Consider the following 19,589-nt stretch of genomic DNA (forward strand, 5'->3'; position numbering starts at 1 on the left):
CCTTTCCTGGGCCATTTCTCACGCGTGCAAATAGACCTCAGCGGGCATCTTTGTCTTGTTAGAGAATAGGCTTCTACCTATTTTTAGTTCCATGTAAAAACAGAGTTTCGCCCCTCTCCTGTTTGTAAAGCCAGAAGAGTTTGGGGAAATGTCACGGCCAGACTAGACCCCAGGAAGGCTTGCGCTCAGATTTGCGATTTGGCGCCACAGTGCACGCCAGAGGATGTCTTTTCTGTCATTTAAGCACTGGGAGGCGGGCACGTGACCCGATGGCCAGTAAGAAAAGTTGCTCGGCTGCCTCCGCCGTCCAATGAGGCGTGCAGATGTTGGGAGAGGGCGGGCGCAGCCGCGGGGATGCCACTTCCCGTCCAGCCATCTTAGGCGTTGTGTCTTCTCTGGAGAGAGCCCCGCAGGTTGTCCCCCCGGTGTCTGTGTGTCATCCACTGATTGCAGGAGCCGCCGGAGAACACCAGGACACCCGGTGACTGGAAATGGTGCGTGCGGCCGGGCGTCCCGGGTGTGGGAGGAGGCTGCTGCCGGTGGAGGCGGAGGCGGAGGCGGCGGTGGGGACGCGGCCTCCCCGGGCAGCTGAGTCTGCGGCTGCGGCTCATCTGGCTCGGCTGGGCCGCACTGCCCGGCTCCCGCTGGGTGGAGCTGGGCCAGCAGGCCGAGTCGCCGGCCTGTCCCTCGCTGAGCGCCCGGGCCTGTGGCCGTGGCCTCCCCAGGCATCCGGGTACCCGCAGCCTCGCGGCTCCGCAGCCAGGGCGGTGGCGGCAGTGTCGTGAGACTCGGGACTCTGGGGTTCCAGTGTGTGAGCCTGTGTGTTGGGGCGGGGGGGGGGGGCAGGCAGGGGGCCACAGGGTGTGGTGACCTTGGGTCCTGAACGTGTTGTCAGAAACAGAGGGACAAGTCGGTGTTCCCAGTGCCAGAATTTATCGGATAATAAATAATTTCACAAGTTTTGTCTGTTTCGTTGTTAACAATTAGCCAAGTATGCCCGATTTTGCTTGCTGGCCAGACATTGGCAGTCATGGGTTCTTATATAACAATCTAAGTACTAGCGTTAACCGGTGGGTAACATGAACATTTCGCATGAAAATAGGCAAATGTGCAGGTCCCAGAATGGTTGAGTTGTGAGTCCGCTCCCAAGTACGAGGCATTGAGCTGAGGCAGATGCAAAGAAAAGTCTACAGGGGACCAAAAATGATGTCCTAGCAGCGCAGGTCCAGATGTCAAACGTATATGCAGTGAGCATGAGTAAGGCAATTTCAGTTGGCTGAGTGTCCTGGGCAGGAGAAACCGCACTGGAGCTGGAGTCCAAGGACTGACTCAGGAGTTCTTCCTTGTGGGTAAGTCTCCTGACAGTTGCCTGCCACACTCTGTCTTGGGGGTGGGCCTTCTATGGTCTCAGGTGAGAGGGTTGCGACAAACTGATTTGTGCGGTGATCTAATATGATTTGGTCTATTTTCAGGTGTCCTCGTTGCCTGGTGTTCTGGCAGATACCGATTGTTTACTTGTGTAAACAAGCCAGACTGCCTTTTTTTTGGTGGTGGTGGTAGTGGTGGTGGGGAGCTCTTGTACTTCAACTTGGAATCACTCTGGTCAAGGTTGTTCCTTAGTAAAATGGAGTCATTGTAGGCTTGACACTGTTGGAAAGCAAATATCCCTCACGGTGTAGAGTATCACTGTACAAGCTGCCATGTTTTTCCCGCTGTGTCTTCTTCTCGGTGGCACCTGCTTTTCTTATGAGTCTCACAGATTCAAGGGAAGCTTCCTCTAAATTCCATGACCTGTGCCCATAAGTCAGTGAGTCTTAGCGCTAGTAATAAACCCTGAATTTTTACCTTCTGATACTCGTTGGAAAGGGGGATCCACATACATGGATGACTGGAGTTGGACTCTGTCATAATTGCTAGTGCCCTCAGATATTTCTGGACATAAATTTTATTTACGTATTATTGTGTATGTGCAGTGTGTGTGTGTGTGATATCCTGCATGCTACAACTTGCATTTTGGAGGTCAGAGAACAACTTCATGAAATACTTTATTTGGGTTCCCAGGATTGAACTCAGGTCACCAGGCTCGGGCAGCAGGTACCTTTACCTGCCACGCCACCTTTCCAGTGTCTACACATTATTTTAAAAGACAGAGTCCTGATAGAGGTTGGCTTTACTATGTGAGAGTGCAGTATTACATTAGGAGAAAACCCTAAGTTCCCCATGGTTACCCTGAACAGGGCTTTTCTAACTCTTAGTGAGGACAGGCATAAGCATCTATATACAGAAGTTAACAGAAGGCTCTAGAGCCCCATGTGGTGATGTAAGGTGGCACAGTCAGTTCTTTTTAGAGCTGTCAATTCCTTTCCTTATATATGCTGGCTGCTTTGTCTAGACCATTTACCAGCTTCTGGCATCCATCTAGAATATACATTCATTAGTCACTTGGGCCAGAGGGGAAGGCTGCTGCCAATGAATGCCAATGGGCCTGGACCTAAGCCTGCTCACCCCACTCATCTTGCCAATCTGAGTGGCTGCTGCAGGAATGTAATGTTAGGATTAGGAAGTAACGTCTCCAGCAGCCTTCCTCTCTCACAGATACTGACATCCACCTTACTAAGACCTTGTTGAATCAATAGCTAACAGACCTTGCAGGATTTCTCACCTGGAGAAGTGTGCTTGAACAAAGTGAGTACTAGTGGCCACACATCCTGCTCACCACCCCCCCTCACTGGCCCACAGGCTCTCCTGTCTGCTAATCTGAGAGCCTGCAGCCTGGCTCCTGCTTTGAAACCAATTCCATCCCCAGAAAACTGTAAGATCACCTCCTCCAGGCAGGTCCACAGTCCTCTCCTTAGAGCTGAGGCCATGCTGTTGCCTCTGTTTGTCTGCTCCAGACAGCATTATGGGAACTCGCCCAACAGGAAACTTTTGGCAACCTTACAAAATAAGAACTGAGATAATGATCAGCTAGGAAACAGACCAGACAGATAACCACCCTGGCTAGGACCGTTTTGTATACCACTTGCGTTTTGTCTTAATCATTTCTCGTTTTAAATTATTAGAAATTATTTAAATAGAAGTATGGGCCAGATGTCCAAAGCTAGATCTGGAATCATCAAACCCTTTAATTTGTTCCCCCTGACAGAGCCAGATTGATTTATAGAACTGTTGTTTGTTCATTCTCGTCACTGTGTCTCTAATTGGCATATTGGGACTGCTGGCCAAATTTAATCTGTCATGATTACCATAAGTTAGAATGCTGAGTTTTAAATTATTTTAGTCACGTTATGAACCAGGAAATAATTTGTACTAATTTAACTGTCTTAATTTCTTTTGTTATAATTTATTTGTATTTTATGTGCATTGGTGTTTTGTTGGCATGCATGTCTGAGGGTGCTGGATCCCCTGGAACAGGAGTTACAGTTGTGAGCTGCCATATGGGTGCTGGGAATTGAACCCAGGTCCTCTGGGAGGACAGCCTGTGCTCTTAACCGCTGAGCCATCTCTCCAGCCTCTATCTTAATTTATGGGAGCATTTATTTCTTTTTTAATTTCATTTTACATTCCAACCAAAGTTCTCCCTCCCACATCTCCTTCCCTCTACGTTAAGGCTGAGCATGGCATCCCACCCTAGGGAATGGGCTCCATCCAACAAGCTAGTTCATGCACCAGGGATAGATCCTGGTCCTACTGCCAGAGGCCCCTCAAATAGCCCAAGCTTCACAACTGTCTCTCACATGCAGAGGGCCTAGTTCAGTCCCATGGAGGCTCCACAGCTGTCAGTCCAGAGTTCATGAGTTTCAACAAGCTTGGTTCAGCTGTCTCTGTAGATTTCTCCATCATGATCTTGACCTCCCTTGCTCATATGTTCCCTCCTCCCTTTCTTTGACTGGATTCCCAGAGCTCAGCTTGGTGCTTGGCTGTGGATCTCTGCATCTGCTTCCATCAGTAACTGGAAGAAGGTTCTACCTTTTCTGGAGCTGTGGGTTGTAATCTGGTTATCCTTGCTTTATATCTAATATTCACTTATGAGTGAGTACATACTGTGTTTATCTTTCTGAGTCTGGGTTACCTCACTCAAGATGGTTTGTGAGCACATATTTCTTATGAGCCATTTTGTTGTCATACATACAATATAAAAATATAAGCATATGTAGACAAGTTTTATACTCACATAGCCATACACAGATTTAAATATAAAATGTTATAGCATTTACTTAGATTTATCATTTGTCAGTCATAAGCTAAACTGTTCATTTAATTATTGTTTTTATTTGTGGTGTGTGTGTGTGTGTTACATGTATATATACATATATATGCATGTGTATGTATGTATATGTGTATATATTTACATATATATATCCCAATAAAAACATTCATGATTTAAAATCCTTTCTCACTGAAAGCCTTTACATTTCTGTTACACTTCCTACTAAAAATGCACCCTTAGATCCTGAGTATTTGCCACCAAGCTTGACCACCTTAGTTAGGTCCCTGAGACCAACTCCTGGAAGAGATGCAACTCCTGGAAGTTGTCCTATCAACTCCACAGGTGTGCTATGGCACTGGAGGTCCCTCTCCCCACCCTTCTCCCTCTCTCTGCCTCTCTGCACCCTGCCAGACATATAAATAAATAAGTAAATACATGTAATTTAAAGCAAGAAGAAAAAATCTGTCTTTACTTGTATTTGTTTTAACATATGTTTAACATTCATATTCATATTCATATCTCTCCTCCCTTCTGGATTCTTTTTCTTCAGTATCATCAAAGCAAAATGACCTGTTAAACAGAAGTTACCACTCAATTCCCGTTTATGATATAATGGAACAAGTGAAAATTTTCTTCTCACATATGGTCAAACTATAAGGCTCTGTCTGCTGCTCAGCTCAGACTTTGTCATTTGGGTTTATTGCTGTTTTTTCATGTTTTTTAGTTTACATTTTATTTAGTCATTTATTTTACTGAATGCTGTGTATGTTGTGTGCTGTGACATGTATGGAAGTCAGAACAGCATGTGGCTTCTGGGGAGGGGGTCACACTCAGGTTGTCAGACTTGTTGACCCACCCATTTTGCAGACCTACTATGTTGTTGTTTGTTGGGTTTTTGTTGTTGTTTTGTTTTTGGTGTTGGTGTGTGTGTGTGTTCCAAAAGTCTTGCTTCAGGATTATTTGTGGGATATATAACCCAGAGTAGCCATGAACCTTAAATTCTCCTGCCTCAGTTTCCCAAGTTCTGGGATTATTTTTTCTTTAAAGATTTATTTACTTTAATCCCAGCACTCAGGAGGCAGAGGCCAGTGGATCTCTGTGAGTTCAAGGCCAGCTTTATCTACAAAGTGAGTTCCAGGACAGGCTCCAAAGCTACACAGAGAAACCCTATCTTGAAAAACAAAACAACAACAAAAAGAGATTTATTATGCATACAGTGTTCTGCCTGCATGTATGCCTGCACACCAGAAAAGGGCACCAGATCTCATAACGCATGGTTGTGAGCCACCATGTGGTTGCTGGGAATTGAACTCAGGACCTCAGGAAAAGCAACCAGTGCTCTTAACCTCTGAGCCATCTCTCCAGGTCACTGGGATTATATTTGTCCATTATTTTAGTCTGACAGTAACTTTGAAGACTGAATATTTTATTATTGTCCATGGAGTAGAGGGAAATACATTGCATGTTCCCAAGTTGGTGCCAGTTTTTCTTGGCCTTATGTGTATAGGTGTTGTGATTTTTGTATGTGATATGCCGTCTCTACTCAATAGTCAGTTCCTCTGTCTCAAGATTGCTGAGGAAAGGCCTTCCTTAATGCAGTCTACTTGCCTGTCTGCGTTGACAGCTTAGTGCCCTGATTATTGTATTTTCAGTCTTTTGTTTATGTTAGGCAAGCTTTTATTTTCTTGGTTAAATAGTAAACTGTTAGACATTGACTTCAACTACTTTGATAAAATAGATTTGTTATATTCCTTAGTTATTTTTCCTCTAGCTGTGATTAAATAAAAATCTGACATACAAGCTAAGGGAGAAAGGGTTTCCTCTGGCTCACAGATAGAGTACGGTCTGCCATGATAGGGAAGTCAGGGCCACAGTCAGGTAACAGTAGATGCTCATGGCATCCAGTCAAGAAACAGAAAATGATGAAGAAATGCTGATTTTCAGGTTACTGTCATCATTTTCTACAGTCCAGAGTCCTATACCTAGGGAATGATCCCATGCACATCAAAGTGGATATGACATTGCACTGGGGGCAATTTTTCAGTTGAGGTTACTTTTAGCTAGTGCCAAGTTGACCTAAAACTAGCCAGCATACTGGTCCTCACAAGAGCAACAAGTGTTTCTGATCCCCAAGCTATCTCTTTGGCTCCCTTAAAAAGAAATCTTGGGGGAGGATAGCCTATTTTGCCTTATAGTTCCAGGATGGAGAGCATCATGGCTGGAAGGCATTGCAGAAAGAGCTTGAGGTACCTTGTGACATTGCGTTTCTCATCAGGAACTAGATGCTGGTTCTCTAATCTCTGTGTTCTCTGAATATATTGCTTTCTAACCTGTGTCTGATGAACACTTAAAAACATTACAGGAAGTCTGAAAGAAAATAGATATTGTAAGAGTAGCTAGCGTGTGATTAATATCACCTGTCGGGAAAGCCACTTCCTTCTTTACAATTGGGATAGGGGAAGAATCCCTCTGGATAGCAGTTGCAAATACCAGGAGAAGTAAAATTGTCTTCTGAATTACTAAGAACTTGCAGTCTTGGGATAGCTGGTGTTGACTCATATGAGGCATTAGGTAATCAGAATTCATTGTAAATGTTGAACCAGTGTACAAAGAGAGGTTAGCACAACCTATTTGTACAAAGATGGACCTATCCTGTTGTTGCTTTACCAGATGGTTCCAGTCTATTGTCGAACTACTGTGTGAGAGATTCTTAGTGTGTGTGAAATGTAAGTGTGATGACCAAGGTATGACCTAAATGCACATACAATATTGAATCTTAGCAACTTCTTATGAATTAAGATTAGCTGTCCAGTACTAAGAGACTCACACTTCCTTGTGGAAATGTATATGGGCTTTTAGGAGTCAGTAACCTTTGAGGATGTGGCTGTGAACTTCTCTCTGGAGGAGTGGGCTATGCTGAATCCATCCCAGAAGAACCTCTACAAAGATGTGATGCAGGAAACTTTGAGGAACCTAGCCTCTATAGGTGAGTATGTCATCATTCTTTTAATTAGTCAATCAGAGAAAAAGCTTCTGAATGAGTGTGATATGGTAAACATTAGGTGATGTGTGAGATGGATCTTTTTTTTAATTTTAGTTTTTATTTTATGTGCATTGGTGTTTTACCATGGGTGTCCAGTTCACTGGGACTGGAGTTACAGATATTTGTGAACTGCCATGTGGGTGTTGGGAATTGAACCTGGGTTCTCTGGAGGAGCAGTCAGTGCTCTTAACTACTGAGCCATCTCTCTAGCCCCCATGAGATGTATCGCTTTTTTACTGTACATTTTGCTAGAATCTATTAACATATTTACTGTGATGTCATAATTTATAATGATTTCACTTGGTTTGTGTTTTAGGAAGCAGTTTGGAGCACCATATCATTGAAAATATATACCGAAATTCCTGGAGGAAACTAAGGTAATAATGGACCTCGAGAAATAGCCATGCTCCTTAAGAGTGTGTGGTTGCACATTGTCCAAAGGAGTAAAAGACACATATATATTCCGTTTCAAACTCAGTTGCTCTCAGGAAATTTTCTTTAAACTGGAGACATTAAACATCAACATTCTGAAAACCTTATAAGGATTCCAGTACTGGAAATAACTGGAACATCTTGATGCCTGAAAGTGATTTTTTTTTTTTATCATACTTGATATGCTCCATACAATATTGTTAAAATTTAAGTAATGGTTTACCCACAGACCTTATGTATAAGATATATACAATACATATGACAGATATCTTTTTAGGCTTGGACTCAAAATCTCATTGTAGCCTTTCAGGTAGTTCAGAATGTAACATCATTTGTATGGTATATCAAAATTGTACAGTATTGAGAAGTAGATATGTTGTTACTGTTTTACAGATCCACCTTTATTTTTTTCATTCATCTTGCTCTATGAGGGGTACAGGAGCACTTGGATTCCGTGTCCAGTGGCCTTTGCAGCAAGTTTTCTTCACAGTTTGGCAACATGCCACTATTTCTTGAACCTGAGTTACCTTCCCCAAATAACTGCTAGTGTTGTTTCCAGGAGTCACTGTGTTGTTTTATGCTTTATACATATAAGCACATCTCTTGCTTAAGTAGACTTGGTTTCATCTTGGGCATAAACTCCTTCAATTTTAAGAAAAGCCATGTGCCTTCTTTGGTTTTAGAGACCTCATTTATTATAGTCAGCAAAAATGGCCTTGCATCAACAGCCTTCCAGACATACTTGCCTTTTAGAAGTCCTGTTTCTAGTAGGCCTTTTCAGGTACCAAGATAGCATCAAGAATTGATGCCATCAGTTCTTTAGTGTGATGTAAGACATGTTTGCTAGATATGTAGATGGTATAATACAGCCACCGTTGAATGTCACTGCTTTTGTGACAGTTGTCCTCAGAGTTGCTGAGAACATTCAAGCAAATGCATTAAAATAGTCGGTGTAGAAGCAACATTTGTACTGATGAGTAGTTAATAAAATATCAATGATACACGTTTGCTTTTTTGCAGTGGTCAAGTGGTGGAGGGACTTTATGACTATAAAGACGACCATCAGTGCACAGAAATCTTTGACTTCACTACACATAGTATTGTAAACCAGAACCCTTTTCCAGGAGTACATATATGTGAAAACAGTGGATGTGCCAGAGTAGTCATTGGCCATTTGTCTCTAAGCGTGCTCCTTAAACCTGACACAGAGCATGAATCCTATGAAGATCGGGAATATGGAAAAGAATCGTACAACAGTATGGAATTTGGGGCTACCTCCAGTTCTCTCCCGTCCTTTGAGCACTATGGAAGTACTTACACTCTAGAGAGACTGTATAAAAGTGAGAATTGTAATGAAGACTATAGGTTTGGTCAAAATCTTGAAAAGGCTTTGGCTGAAGAGAAGCCCTTTCAATGTAAGCAATGTGGCAAAGGTTTCAGTTCTTCAAGGTACTTCCGAAGGCATGAGCGACGCCATCGTGCAAAGAAATCCTATATATGTAAACAATGTGGGAAAGCATTTGCTTTTCCCACCTACCTACAAACACATGAAAGAATTCACACTGGGGAGAAGCCCTATGTGTGTGTGCAGTGTGGGAAAACCTTTGCACATTCTCGTTCCCTTAAAACCCATAAAAGAACTCACAGTGTGAGGGACCTCTTTGTATGCAATTACTGTGGGAAAACCCTACGTCATTATAGTTCTCTTCAAATTCATACAAGAATTCACACTGGAGAGAAACCTTATGTATGTAAACCATGTGGCAAAGCCTTCATTACTTACCGTTCCTTTCGAATCCATGAAAGAATTCACACTGGAGAAACGCCTTACGAGTGTAAGCAGTGTGGGAACACTTTCATGCGTTGGATTCAACTACGAAAACATGAAATAATTCACAGTGGTGTGAAACCCTATGCTTGTAAGCTGTGTGGGAAAAGTTTTACTTGTTCTGGTTCCCTGAGAACGCACGAAAGAATTCACACTGGCGAGAGGCCCTATGTGTGTGACCAGTGTGGGTATAGCTTTACTCGGTTGAATTCCCTCTTAAGACATAAAATAACCCACACTGGTGAGAAGCCCTATGTGTGTAATCATTGTGGGAAAACTTTTCCTCGTTCTGCTTCTCTTCAAAGACATGTAAAAATTCACACTGAGGAGAAACCCTTTGTATGCAAGCAGTGTGGGGTTGCCTTCGCTACTTCCACTGACCTTCTAGAACATGAACAAACTCACATTGATGAGAAACCTTACATATGTGAGCAATGTGGGAACGCCTTTGTGCTTTGGAGTCAGTTTCAAAAACATAAAGCACTTCACAGTGTCCCAGTTTCCTATATCTGTAAGCAGTGTGGGAAAAGCTTCACTTCTTCCAGGTCATTGAAGACGCATGAAAGGATTCACACTGGGGAGAAGCCCTATGAGTGTAAGCAGTGTGGCAAAACCTTCCTTTGGTCTTACTCCCTTCAAAGACATGAAAAAACCCATAGTGATGGAAAGCCCCATGTGTGCAAACAGTGCGGGCAGGCTTTCCCTTATTACAGTCATCTTCAAGTGCATGAAAAAATACACATTGATGATGAGCCTTACAATTGTAAGTACTGTGGGAAACCCTTCTTCACCTTGAACCATTTGCATAGACATGAAGTACTTCACACTACCCTGGATTCCAGTGTTTTTTAATAATAAAGAAAAAAATGGCTTGGTAGCTTTGAAAGAAATAAGCAAAACCACACTGGTGGGGGGAATACTGGATTTGTGCTAGCAATTCAGAAAAACCTTTTGTTTTGTTTCATTGAAACAAGCATGAAGCGCCACAATGGAGAGAAACGTTTTTTCAAAAATCAATGTGCAAATGGCTTTTTGTGCTTCAAGTTCCTTGAAGTACATGAAAGAGCAACAGGCCTGTGACTGCAAGTGATGCAGTGAAGCCTTCTGAAATCCCAGATCATGGAGGATACATGAGAAAGAGCACTCTAAAGAAACTTTTTACTTGTATATGTGGTGTTGTAAATAACCCTTCACTTCTTCCCCATTCCCCCGGAACACATGGAAGGAGTCACTCTGGAGAGAAACCCTTCACATATAAGCAATCGTGGATAGTCTTCAGTTATCATCACTTCCTCTCACAGACATGAAAGAACCTACTGTAAAGAAATCTTAGAAATAGGACTTGTGAACTCTTCATTGTCATCCTGATAGCACTCACAAGAATGGACATGGGGAGAATTCATATCAATGGAGAACCGATATGAACACCACTTGGTTAAAGTAACAGATAAGGAAAGAACCTGATATGAAGTGCTGATTTGCTTGAAAGAGATTTCATTTGGCACACATGGAAACACACACCAGATGAAAACCTTTGCTGTTGAAAAACATTAGGAAGTCTAGAGCAGTAGTGACTATAGGAAAAGTCCCTTGAGATCTTTTCATGTTTAATCTGATGTCAGAGTTATGAAGGACTGGACATACTAGGGTTTTGTTTTGTTTTGTTTTTTTGTTTTCTTTCTTGTAGCATGCTCCAGGAAATGCATACTCTGAAGAGAATGTTATCAGTACAGGATTTTGTATTTATTGGGAAATTTCAGAGGCACATAGGGGTGGCTTAGCCTTTGAGAGCATTTGCTGCTCTTCCAAAGGACCTGCACTTGTTTTTCGTTACCAGATCACAGGGCTGGCGACTGCATGTGACTCCCGTTCCAGGCGATCCAGTTCTTCTCACACACCTGACATAGATTCACATAAGAGTAAAATTTAAGTTTTTCTCAACCTCCCCTCCCCCAGGAAAGCTATTGCTGTGTATCCCAGGTTTATCTGGAACTGGTAATCTTCCAACTTCTAACTCTTGAATGTTTAATGAAAGGTGTCTGCATCCATATTCACCATCATTAACTCCTGTTTCAGAGTTCATCTCTTGACTGGTTTCTAAATTTTAAAAGTAAGCCTAGAGCAAGGGCATTGTGTAATATGGATTGCAGCTTAAACCTAGGAACTGGAGACCAGTAAGACCTACATATGAAAAAACTAGAAAGTGGATTTTATTAAATTATTTTGTGAGGTTTCTTAAAGCAATCATTTATTAGTTTAATGAGTGGTGTCTTTTTGTATCAATTAAGGTAGGTGCTTTTATTGTAAATTATGTTGGATTTGTTGGTGAATTGATACTTGAAATGTGCCAGTCCTCATAAATATCTTTAAAAAGCATTTTAGTATTTATGTATGTCTGAGTTTGAGAGAGAAAGACATAAGAGAGTAGGTTTGTACCAGTGGAAGCCTGAAGACAATGTATCTTTTGAGCTAGCAGTACAAATATCTGTGACATGCTTGATGTGTGTGGTGGAATCTAAATCCTAATCATCATGATAGAGCAGTAAATACTCTTAACTGCCGAGCCATCCCTCATGCCCCTGCATAAATGTCTTCTTTTTCAATCATGTTTAATGGGTTAAAAATATGACTTTGTGAATATCGGAATAGTGCTATTATTTTCATGTGGCTGATTTTGAGTATAGTCTTATTTTTCATGAAAAAAAAAAACACTTGAGTGTACAAATGTGTATTTCGAACATTGTTTATGTGTTGATGGTATGGTTTATGTGTTGGTGGTGTTCACAAGGTGAACAAAGTAATATATTGGGTGTCTTATTCTGTTGCTATATTATTCCCCCAAGACAGGTCTCACAGATCCTAGAGCTGAGCAGTCAGCTAGGAAAACCCAGCATTTCCTGTCTTCACTCCCTGTGGTGCTGGGTGTACAGACACAGTCATTCCCAGATTTTTGTTGACAGGGAATAACGCTCGAGTCCTCATGAGTGCACAGCAAGTGCTTTTACCTTCTCAGCAACCTTCTCAGGCCTAAACTGCTTTCAAATTGATTTTGTCTCTTGTGTTTCTGTTTCTCTGTGATGTGTTCTCATAATCTTTGAGTACTTGTTCTTTCAACTTTGAAGTATTTTCAAAATACTTTTAGAATAGAAAGTTCTAGGATGTGTTTAGTTTTGTTTTTCCTATTCAGAAGGTAGGAATAAGAGTATTGTAATCATAGATCAGAGCACTTTTCCAAGTTGGCTTAGTTTTTACTTATTTCATACATGTATACAATAAAAGACGATCGTATGTACCCACTATTTCTCCTTCCAACTCTCCCTGTATTCTCCCTAATGCCCCTCTTTTATGTCTTTTTAAATAACCCATTAGGTCTGGTTAGTCTATACATGCATGGGTATGGGACCACCCGCTGTAGGATGGGTGACCTACCAGTAGTTCCATCTTTGCAAATGATTCTCCACACCCCAGCAGCCATTCACTGCCAGTAGCTTCTCAGTAAGTGGTGGGGCCTGGAGATAACCTGTCTACCCATTTATACTGGGATTTTTGGCTTGCTTAATTTTATAGGTCTTGTGCATGCAGCCACAGTTGCTATGAGTTCCTGATTCTAGTAACCATGTCAAAAAAAGAAAAAAGCCAGCATTTCACAGCAATCCTCCCCAACCTTTAGTTCTTGCCTTCTTGTTGCTTCTTCTTTGGCTTTCCCTGAGCCTTGGCGGTGGTAGTAATTAATAGCTGTCTCATTTAAAGGTGAACATTCAGTATGTCTTAGCACTTTGGTCAGCTATGCATCTCTCCACTGACAGCTGTTCACTGTAGAAGGAAGCTGCTCTGACCAAAGTTGAGAGTAGCCAGTGTCTGTTGGTGCCAAGAGCTGAGTAGATGGCAGAAACCTGGGGGGGTGGGGTTGGAGATGATGTCATGCTACATAGCCTTGGAACTCTATATAGGCCAGGCTGTTGTCAACTTGTGTTTAGTTTTGTTTTATGTCATGAACTATTATCATATCTATGTGATTATGGAATTTCACTGTATGAATTTTGTTTTCTTGTATATTTCATTCTCATTGTAATTTCTCTAGTAATTATACTAAAGGATATATTGGTATTACTGCCTTCTTGCCAAAAACTATGTTCAATAAATTCTACTAACTCTCTCCATACATGACAAGTGAGTGGCTCATCTGTAAAAGCATTCTCCATAGAGTTTCTGACAGGACTGGTGTTTTATTTTGGGGGTCTTACAAGGATTGATTCTGTAGTTAGATGTCCCCCAATTTGGATGCACTGGGGGGCAAATGTAATTCTGCTCTTGTAATCACAGTAGTAGTTACCCAGAAGATAAAGGGGGATGCAATTCATGTGCTAGCCAGTCCATCAGAGAGTAGAAGGTACTTTGATGATTCAGAATGTTTTACGGTTTTTCAGCTTACAGATGTTCTTATGGAGTGCCCTTCTGTTATAGTCATTAAGGAACATTTCTCATTGGTGGAGACTTGCAGCATGTCCTTCAGTGGCAGAAAATGTGGTCTTGCTGTGTGAGGTGAACTAGTGTTTGGATTATTTTTGCATTTCTTAGTTTCTATGTAAACACTAATGTTTAATCTGATGGATGCAGTTATCCACCTATATAGGTTTCCATGGGAGTACATTATGATAAGCCCATAGTAAAGTGAAAAATATAAGAAAAGCACTTTATGCTCAACCTGTTGATCATCAAACCTTAACCTAGCCTATACCAACATTTTTGGGCCCACTTATATTTTCCTAAAGTTGGCAAAAGTTTCTTTTTCTTCATGTTTAAGTTTTTTAATGTTTTAAAATTGTTAGTGTGTATGTTGACATACTTAAGGTTTTGTCGTGACATTATGACCCAGGTTTCCATGTACTTTAGCCATAAGCACTGTCCCTTGTTCCCTTCCTTCTCCCCAGTGGTCCCATTCTCCCTAATAAACTCACTTACAGTTTCATCTTTCTTGTTCATTAAAAATCTGGATCCTGTTTTGTATCCAGGGAGCACCATTTGGGGCTGAGTAACCATTTATGTGATGGTTCTTAGTTCCATCCATTGTCTGTCAAGTTTCCTGTTAAGTTCTCGGTGAGCTAGTACAGTCTACATTTTATGTATGCCACATTTTAAAATTTTTAGTTTATCTATTGATGGGCACTTTGGCTGATTCTGTAATTGAGTACTATGAGTAGTAGTGTATGAACGAGTATACAAACATGCATGGTATGATTTGACTTAGATCCCTTTTGCTACACATTAAACAGTAGCAAAGTAGGACCATAAAATAGTTATATTTGGAGTTCTTGATGAAATACTACTATTTTCCAGAGTGACCATGCTAAGGTGCATTTCCAGCCCTACAGTCTCAACAGCTTGTGTTTTAGTTTGGTTCCTTGATAGCTAATCACATTGAGGTGAGCGTAATTGTATTGAGAATTTTCATGATTTATTGGCTATTTGTACGTTGTTTGAGAACTGATTGTTTCCCCATGTATAGATTCGGTCACGTGTTGGTTTGTAGTGTGTGTGTGGGGGTGGCGTGTGGTGTGTTTTCTGTACATTAATCCCTTGAAAGATGAATGAGTATCCAAAGATATTTTCCCCCATTCTGTAGATTTCTCTGACAGTTGTTTCCATTTTCTGTGTAAAAGTTCTTTAGCTTCTTGCAGTGACTAAATCCCATTTATACCCTGGGGTTTTTTGTTTGTGTGTCTTTAACATTGCTTCTTGCTATGGAGACCTGACTGGTCTGGAGCTTGCTGCCCACGCCAGGTTGGCATCTAATTTACAGCAGTCTTCCTGCCTCTGGTTCCTGGGCGTTAACATTGTAATCATGGGCCTTTAAGGCCCATTTCCTATTTGCCATTCTTCCTGTAAATTATTAGATTCAGAATGCCATTATCTGTGCCCCTAGCTTCATGTATTCTTTAGATTTTCCTCTATGAATTTCAGATTTTTTAGACCTATGTTAAGGTCTTTGGTTCAGTTTGAGTGGCTTTTGTACAGAATAATAGAGGGATTTAGGGATGTTCTTGTATATATGGTTCTGTTTTCCTTGTTGAAGAGGCCATTCATTATACTGTACATGGTTTGGATGCCTTTGCTGAAGTCAGAAGGCTGTGGCTACCTGGTTGTTCTGGGACTGAGCTCTTCCATTGCTCTATGTGTCTGTTTTTAAGTTACGCTGTTTCACTATGGTTTTATAGCATAATTAGCTGAGTGTTGTGATAACTCTAGCTAACATTGCTCTTTTTGCTCATTGTTGCTTTGACTATTTGGGGTATTTTGGCTTTCTTACAATTATAGGATTGTGTTTTGTATTATTGTAAATAATGGCATTGGAGCTTTGATGACGATGAAGAACACTTTACACTTTTTCATATAATAACGGTGCTGATTTGTGAGCATAGGAGTGTTTTCCGTTTTCCAGAGCCTTCAGTTCTTCAGTGTTTTTAAATTGTCATTATATTTTCCTTTCACTGGCTTGACTACCTATATTCATAGGTGAATTTGACTTTTTGTCTTGTAACTTGTTTCCTTGGCTTTTGGAAGATGATTTTTTTCTTGATTATTTTATCACCATTTCCATTGTCATATAAACGGTTACTGATTTTTCTATGCTGACTTTATTGTACTAGTTTGCTGAAGTAATGATCAGATGCAGAGTCTTTTGGTGTGGCGTTTTGGGCTAGAGAGATGACTCAGCAGTTAAGAGCCCTGGCTCATCTTGTAGAGGCTGGGGGCCTGCACCTACATGGTAGCTTACAATTGTAACTCCAGTTCCATGGAACCCAGCTCCCTTTTCTAGTCTCTGGGCACTAGACGCACATGGTATACAGACATGCATGCAGGCAAAGCACCCATGCAGTATAATAATAGTTTTTTAGAAGATGATCATATTGTCTGCAAATAAGAGATTTGACTTCATTTCACTTCCTTTTTTCTTTCCTCATGTTCAGGGTGAACTGAGGAGCTTGTGAGTGGCAGGCAGGTGCTGGACCACTGATGGATGGATCCCTTTCCTTTCTTTTCTCTTACTTCTCCAGTTGAGAATTCAAGAGATGCATATAGCAGTATAGAGAAGGTGGACTCCTTTGTGTTATTCCTGATTGGTAAAATTGTCTTAGTTTTCCTGTCTGGTATAATCTTGGCTGTAGTTTTGGCATTTTTAACTTGTTACAGTGACTTGTGTTCCTTTTCAGAGTTTCTTCAGGACTTTATTATCAAGGAACATAGAACTTTGGACAAAGTCCACTGCTCCATATATTGAGGTGATCAGGGAATTTCAGTCCTTGAACATCAATGTTTTCTATTACATTTATTGATTTCTATCTGTGGAAACATGCTTATATATGAGAAATGAAATCACCCTGATCATAGCTTGTGGTATTTTTAATACATTGAGTTTGTTTTAAAATATAATTTTGTGTTGTGTGTGGGGGTGTTTTGTTTTGTCGTTTGGTTGGGTTTTTTGGTCTGTTTTCATCAAGGGAATTTGTGTGTGTGTGTGTGTGTGTGTTTCTGTATTGTTGAGTTCTTCATGGTTTTGCTATCAGGGTAATACTACCTTCCAAGAATAAAGTAGTGTTTCTCCCCCTTATGTTTGGTGAAATAGTTTAGGAAGCTTGGTTGAATTCAGTAGTGAATTCATCAAGTCCTAAGCTTTCCTTTTGGGGACAAAATTCATTTCTAGCTTAGTTATGTTGTCCTTTTACATTGCTCACATTCCCTTGATTTATTTTTCTTCATCAGTTCATTTTATTTTGCTATTGATTGAAAATTATATACATGCATATAATGCATTTTGATCAAGCCTACCTACCTTCCTTTCCTTCTAATTCTATTCTTCCAACACTTTTCCCTCTCCATTTCATGTGTTCTCTTCTATTTCTAACCTATAGAGCTTCCTTAATGCTGCCAGTGTGTACATGGGTGCAGGGCCATTCCTACCGTGGCATGAATAGCCTCTCTAAAGAAAACTAAAACTTCATCTCCAGCAGTCATCAATTGCCAGTAGCTACTCAGGAGTGGGGCTTTCTGAACCCCTCCCTCTATGCTGGGATTCTTGTCTGGATTGATCTTGTGTATGCAGTTAATATGTTCAACTGTACTGTTGTGTCCAGAACACACTGTTTGACTATAATAATCTACTGGCTCTTAGTCTTTCTGCTCCTTCTTCCATAGTGATCCCTGGTTCTGAGAGAAGGGATTTGATATAGATGTCCTGTTTAGGACTGAGCCCTCCAAAATCTCTTTATTTTCTGCGTGCTGACTAGTTGTAAGTCTGTTAATTGCTGTCTACTGCGAAAAACAAAATCCAGTTTCATGTTGAAGGTTGAGATAGATAAATGTATCTATGAGTGTTAAGATACCCAAAGGAGTTGGTTTTAGCACGATGTCATTTTAACAGAATAATAGTAGATTAGTAGAAAGTTCTCCACATTAAGGGGCTGGGCATGAGTTCCATCTTGTGGAGTGTGTGGAATGGGCCTTAAGCCTAGTCAAAAAGTTGTTGGTTATTCCCACAACATTCATGCCATACCCATGGTCATATCTTGTCAGACTGATGGTCATTTGTAGATCAGCGGGTTCTCAGCTGGGTACACTTGCCGTATAATCTGTAGCGGCACAGATTAAGATGTTAAATTAAACATAATTAAACTAGGTTAAATATATGTTAATTTTATTCGGGGAGAAGTCACTTACATAAGAAACCAATGACCGGCAAATTCTAGCTCCAAGGATCCAGGCTGTTCTCCATGACCCAACCGGAACCAAGAGAGAGCAAACCTGTCCCAGACCCCAGACCAAATACCACAAGCCCACATATACACCTGTGACCACGCCCATTTGGTGAGACTAGTTGGATCTCTCACTACAATAGTCTTCTCCCCTGGTGGTAGGAACAGCACCTTCCAGTACCATGAGAGCCAGCCAATGGGATGAAGCCTCTAGGTTAGTATAAACTTGACTTCTTCGTGTTCTGTGACTCAGTATGCAGTGTCTTTAGTAATAGGGTCTTACCATCAAGTTCTATGTGGTAACCAAGGACAATAGCAATAGTTTATAATATTGGGGGCATCTATGGGACTTCATCTCTTCACTTAAAATTTCAAAAGTATCTTGAAATGGTTGTTCTTGATTTTCCAGTTTATTGTGAAAGTATTAAAGTATCCTCAAATCGTTATCTGGATTTTATTTACTGTGTATTATAATGTCTCTCTCTTTCCAACTCTAACTTTATTCATATGAATAAAATGTAAGATAATAAACAATGAAGTACTTAAAGTTTTGTAAATATTATGACTGCCTGAAAGTTGTGTAGGAAGCATCTGTAGGGTTGAATTGTTTTTGTCTTTTTTTTTTTTTTTTTTTTTTTTTTTGAGTGACCACCCTTTCTCAGTGTACTTTTTGGTGATGCAACTGACTTTGAGTCACGCATACGCCTGTAAGTAACCCCTCATTCATACTCCTGTAAGTAAATCTCAATAAAATCATTGTTCTCCAAGTTGGTCTTTGGTGGGGTCATTACTTTGGTGTGATGCTGGCTTCTTATCCTTACTAAGCAGTCATTTGTTCATGTCTGCCCTGGAACTGCCACATTTTCTCTAATAATGGAATCTTCCAAGGAGGAAAAATGGGAGTCCAAGCAGGAGCTCTTGCCATTCTGTCTTTTAAAGCTGTTGCATGGCTGCTGAGGACAACCCCCCCAAAAGTTATCTGTTAGACCTGCATAATGGCTCAAAGCGTAAAGACACTTGCTGTGAGGTCTGAAGACCTGCATTTAATCTCTGGGAACCACATTGTGGAAGGAAAAGCCCACCTCCACCTCTTCTTCCTCTTCCTCCTCCTCTTTTTGATTTTCAAAGTCTGCCTTTTTTTGGGGGGGGGGTTCTCTGTGTAGCTTTGGAGCCTATCCTGGCACTTGCTCTGGAGACCAGGCTGGCCTCGAACTCAGAGATCTGTCTGCCTCTGCCTCCTGAGTGCTGGTATTAAAGGTGTGCGCCACCAACACCTGGCCCGCTTTTTGATTTTCAAGACAAGGTTTCTCTGTGTAACAACCCTGG

The 19,589-nt window shown here is 41.1% G+C and overlaps 1 protein-coding gene across 2 annotated transcripts; it reads left to right on the forward strand.

Moving 5' to 3' along the window:
* The first annotated feature begins 337 nt into the window (after positions 1-337).
* Positions 338-19,030, forward strand: LOC100755677 (zinc finger protein 878). Of its 2 annotated transcripts, XM_027419529.2 has the most exons (5): positions 338-494; positions 1,103-1,349; positions 7,070-7,196; positions 7,570-7,630; positions 8,706-19,030. In XM_027419529.2, exons 3-5 carry the CDS (start codon positions 7,124-7,126, stop codon positions 10,363-10,365), a joined length of 1,794 nt encoding a protein of 597 aa, XP_027275330.1. In that variant the 5' UTR covers positions 338-494; positions 1,103-1,349; positions 7,070-7,123; the 3' UTR covers positions 10,366-19,030. The 2 variants fall into 2 exon arrangements, with proteins under 2 accessions (XP_027275330.1, XP_027275329.1); XM_027419528.2 differs by lacking the exon at positions 1,103-1,349.
* Positions 19,031-19,589: the final 559 nt, after the last annotated feature.

This window comes from Cricetulus griseus, chromosome 5 (assembly GCF_003668045.3).
Source record: "Cricetulus griseus strain 17A/GY chromosome 5, alternate assembly CriGri-PICRH-1.0, whole genome shotgun sequence".
Classification (NCBI taxonomy): domain Eukaryota; kingdom Metazoa; phylum Chordata; class Mammalia; order Rodentia; family Cricetidae; genus Cricetulus; species Cricetulus griseus.

Excerpts from the sequence above, each read along its gene's own strand:
- LOC100755677 (XM_027419528.2), top strand. Across the intron at positions 7,197-7,569 it reads GAGGAACCTAGCCTCTATAG|GAAGCAGTTTGGAGCACCAT; the intron begins GTGAGTATGTCA and ends TTTGTGTTTTAG. Across the intron at positions 7,631-8,705 it reads AATTCCTGGAGGAAACTAAG|TGGTCAAGTGGTGGAGGGAC; the intron begins GTAATAATGGAC and ends GCTTTTTTGCAG.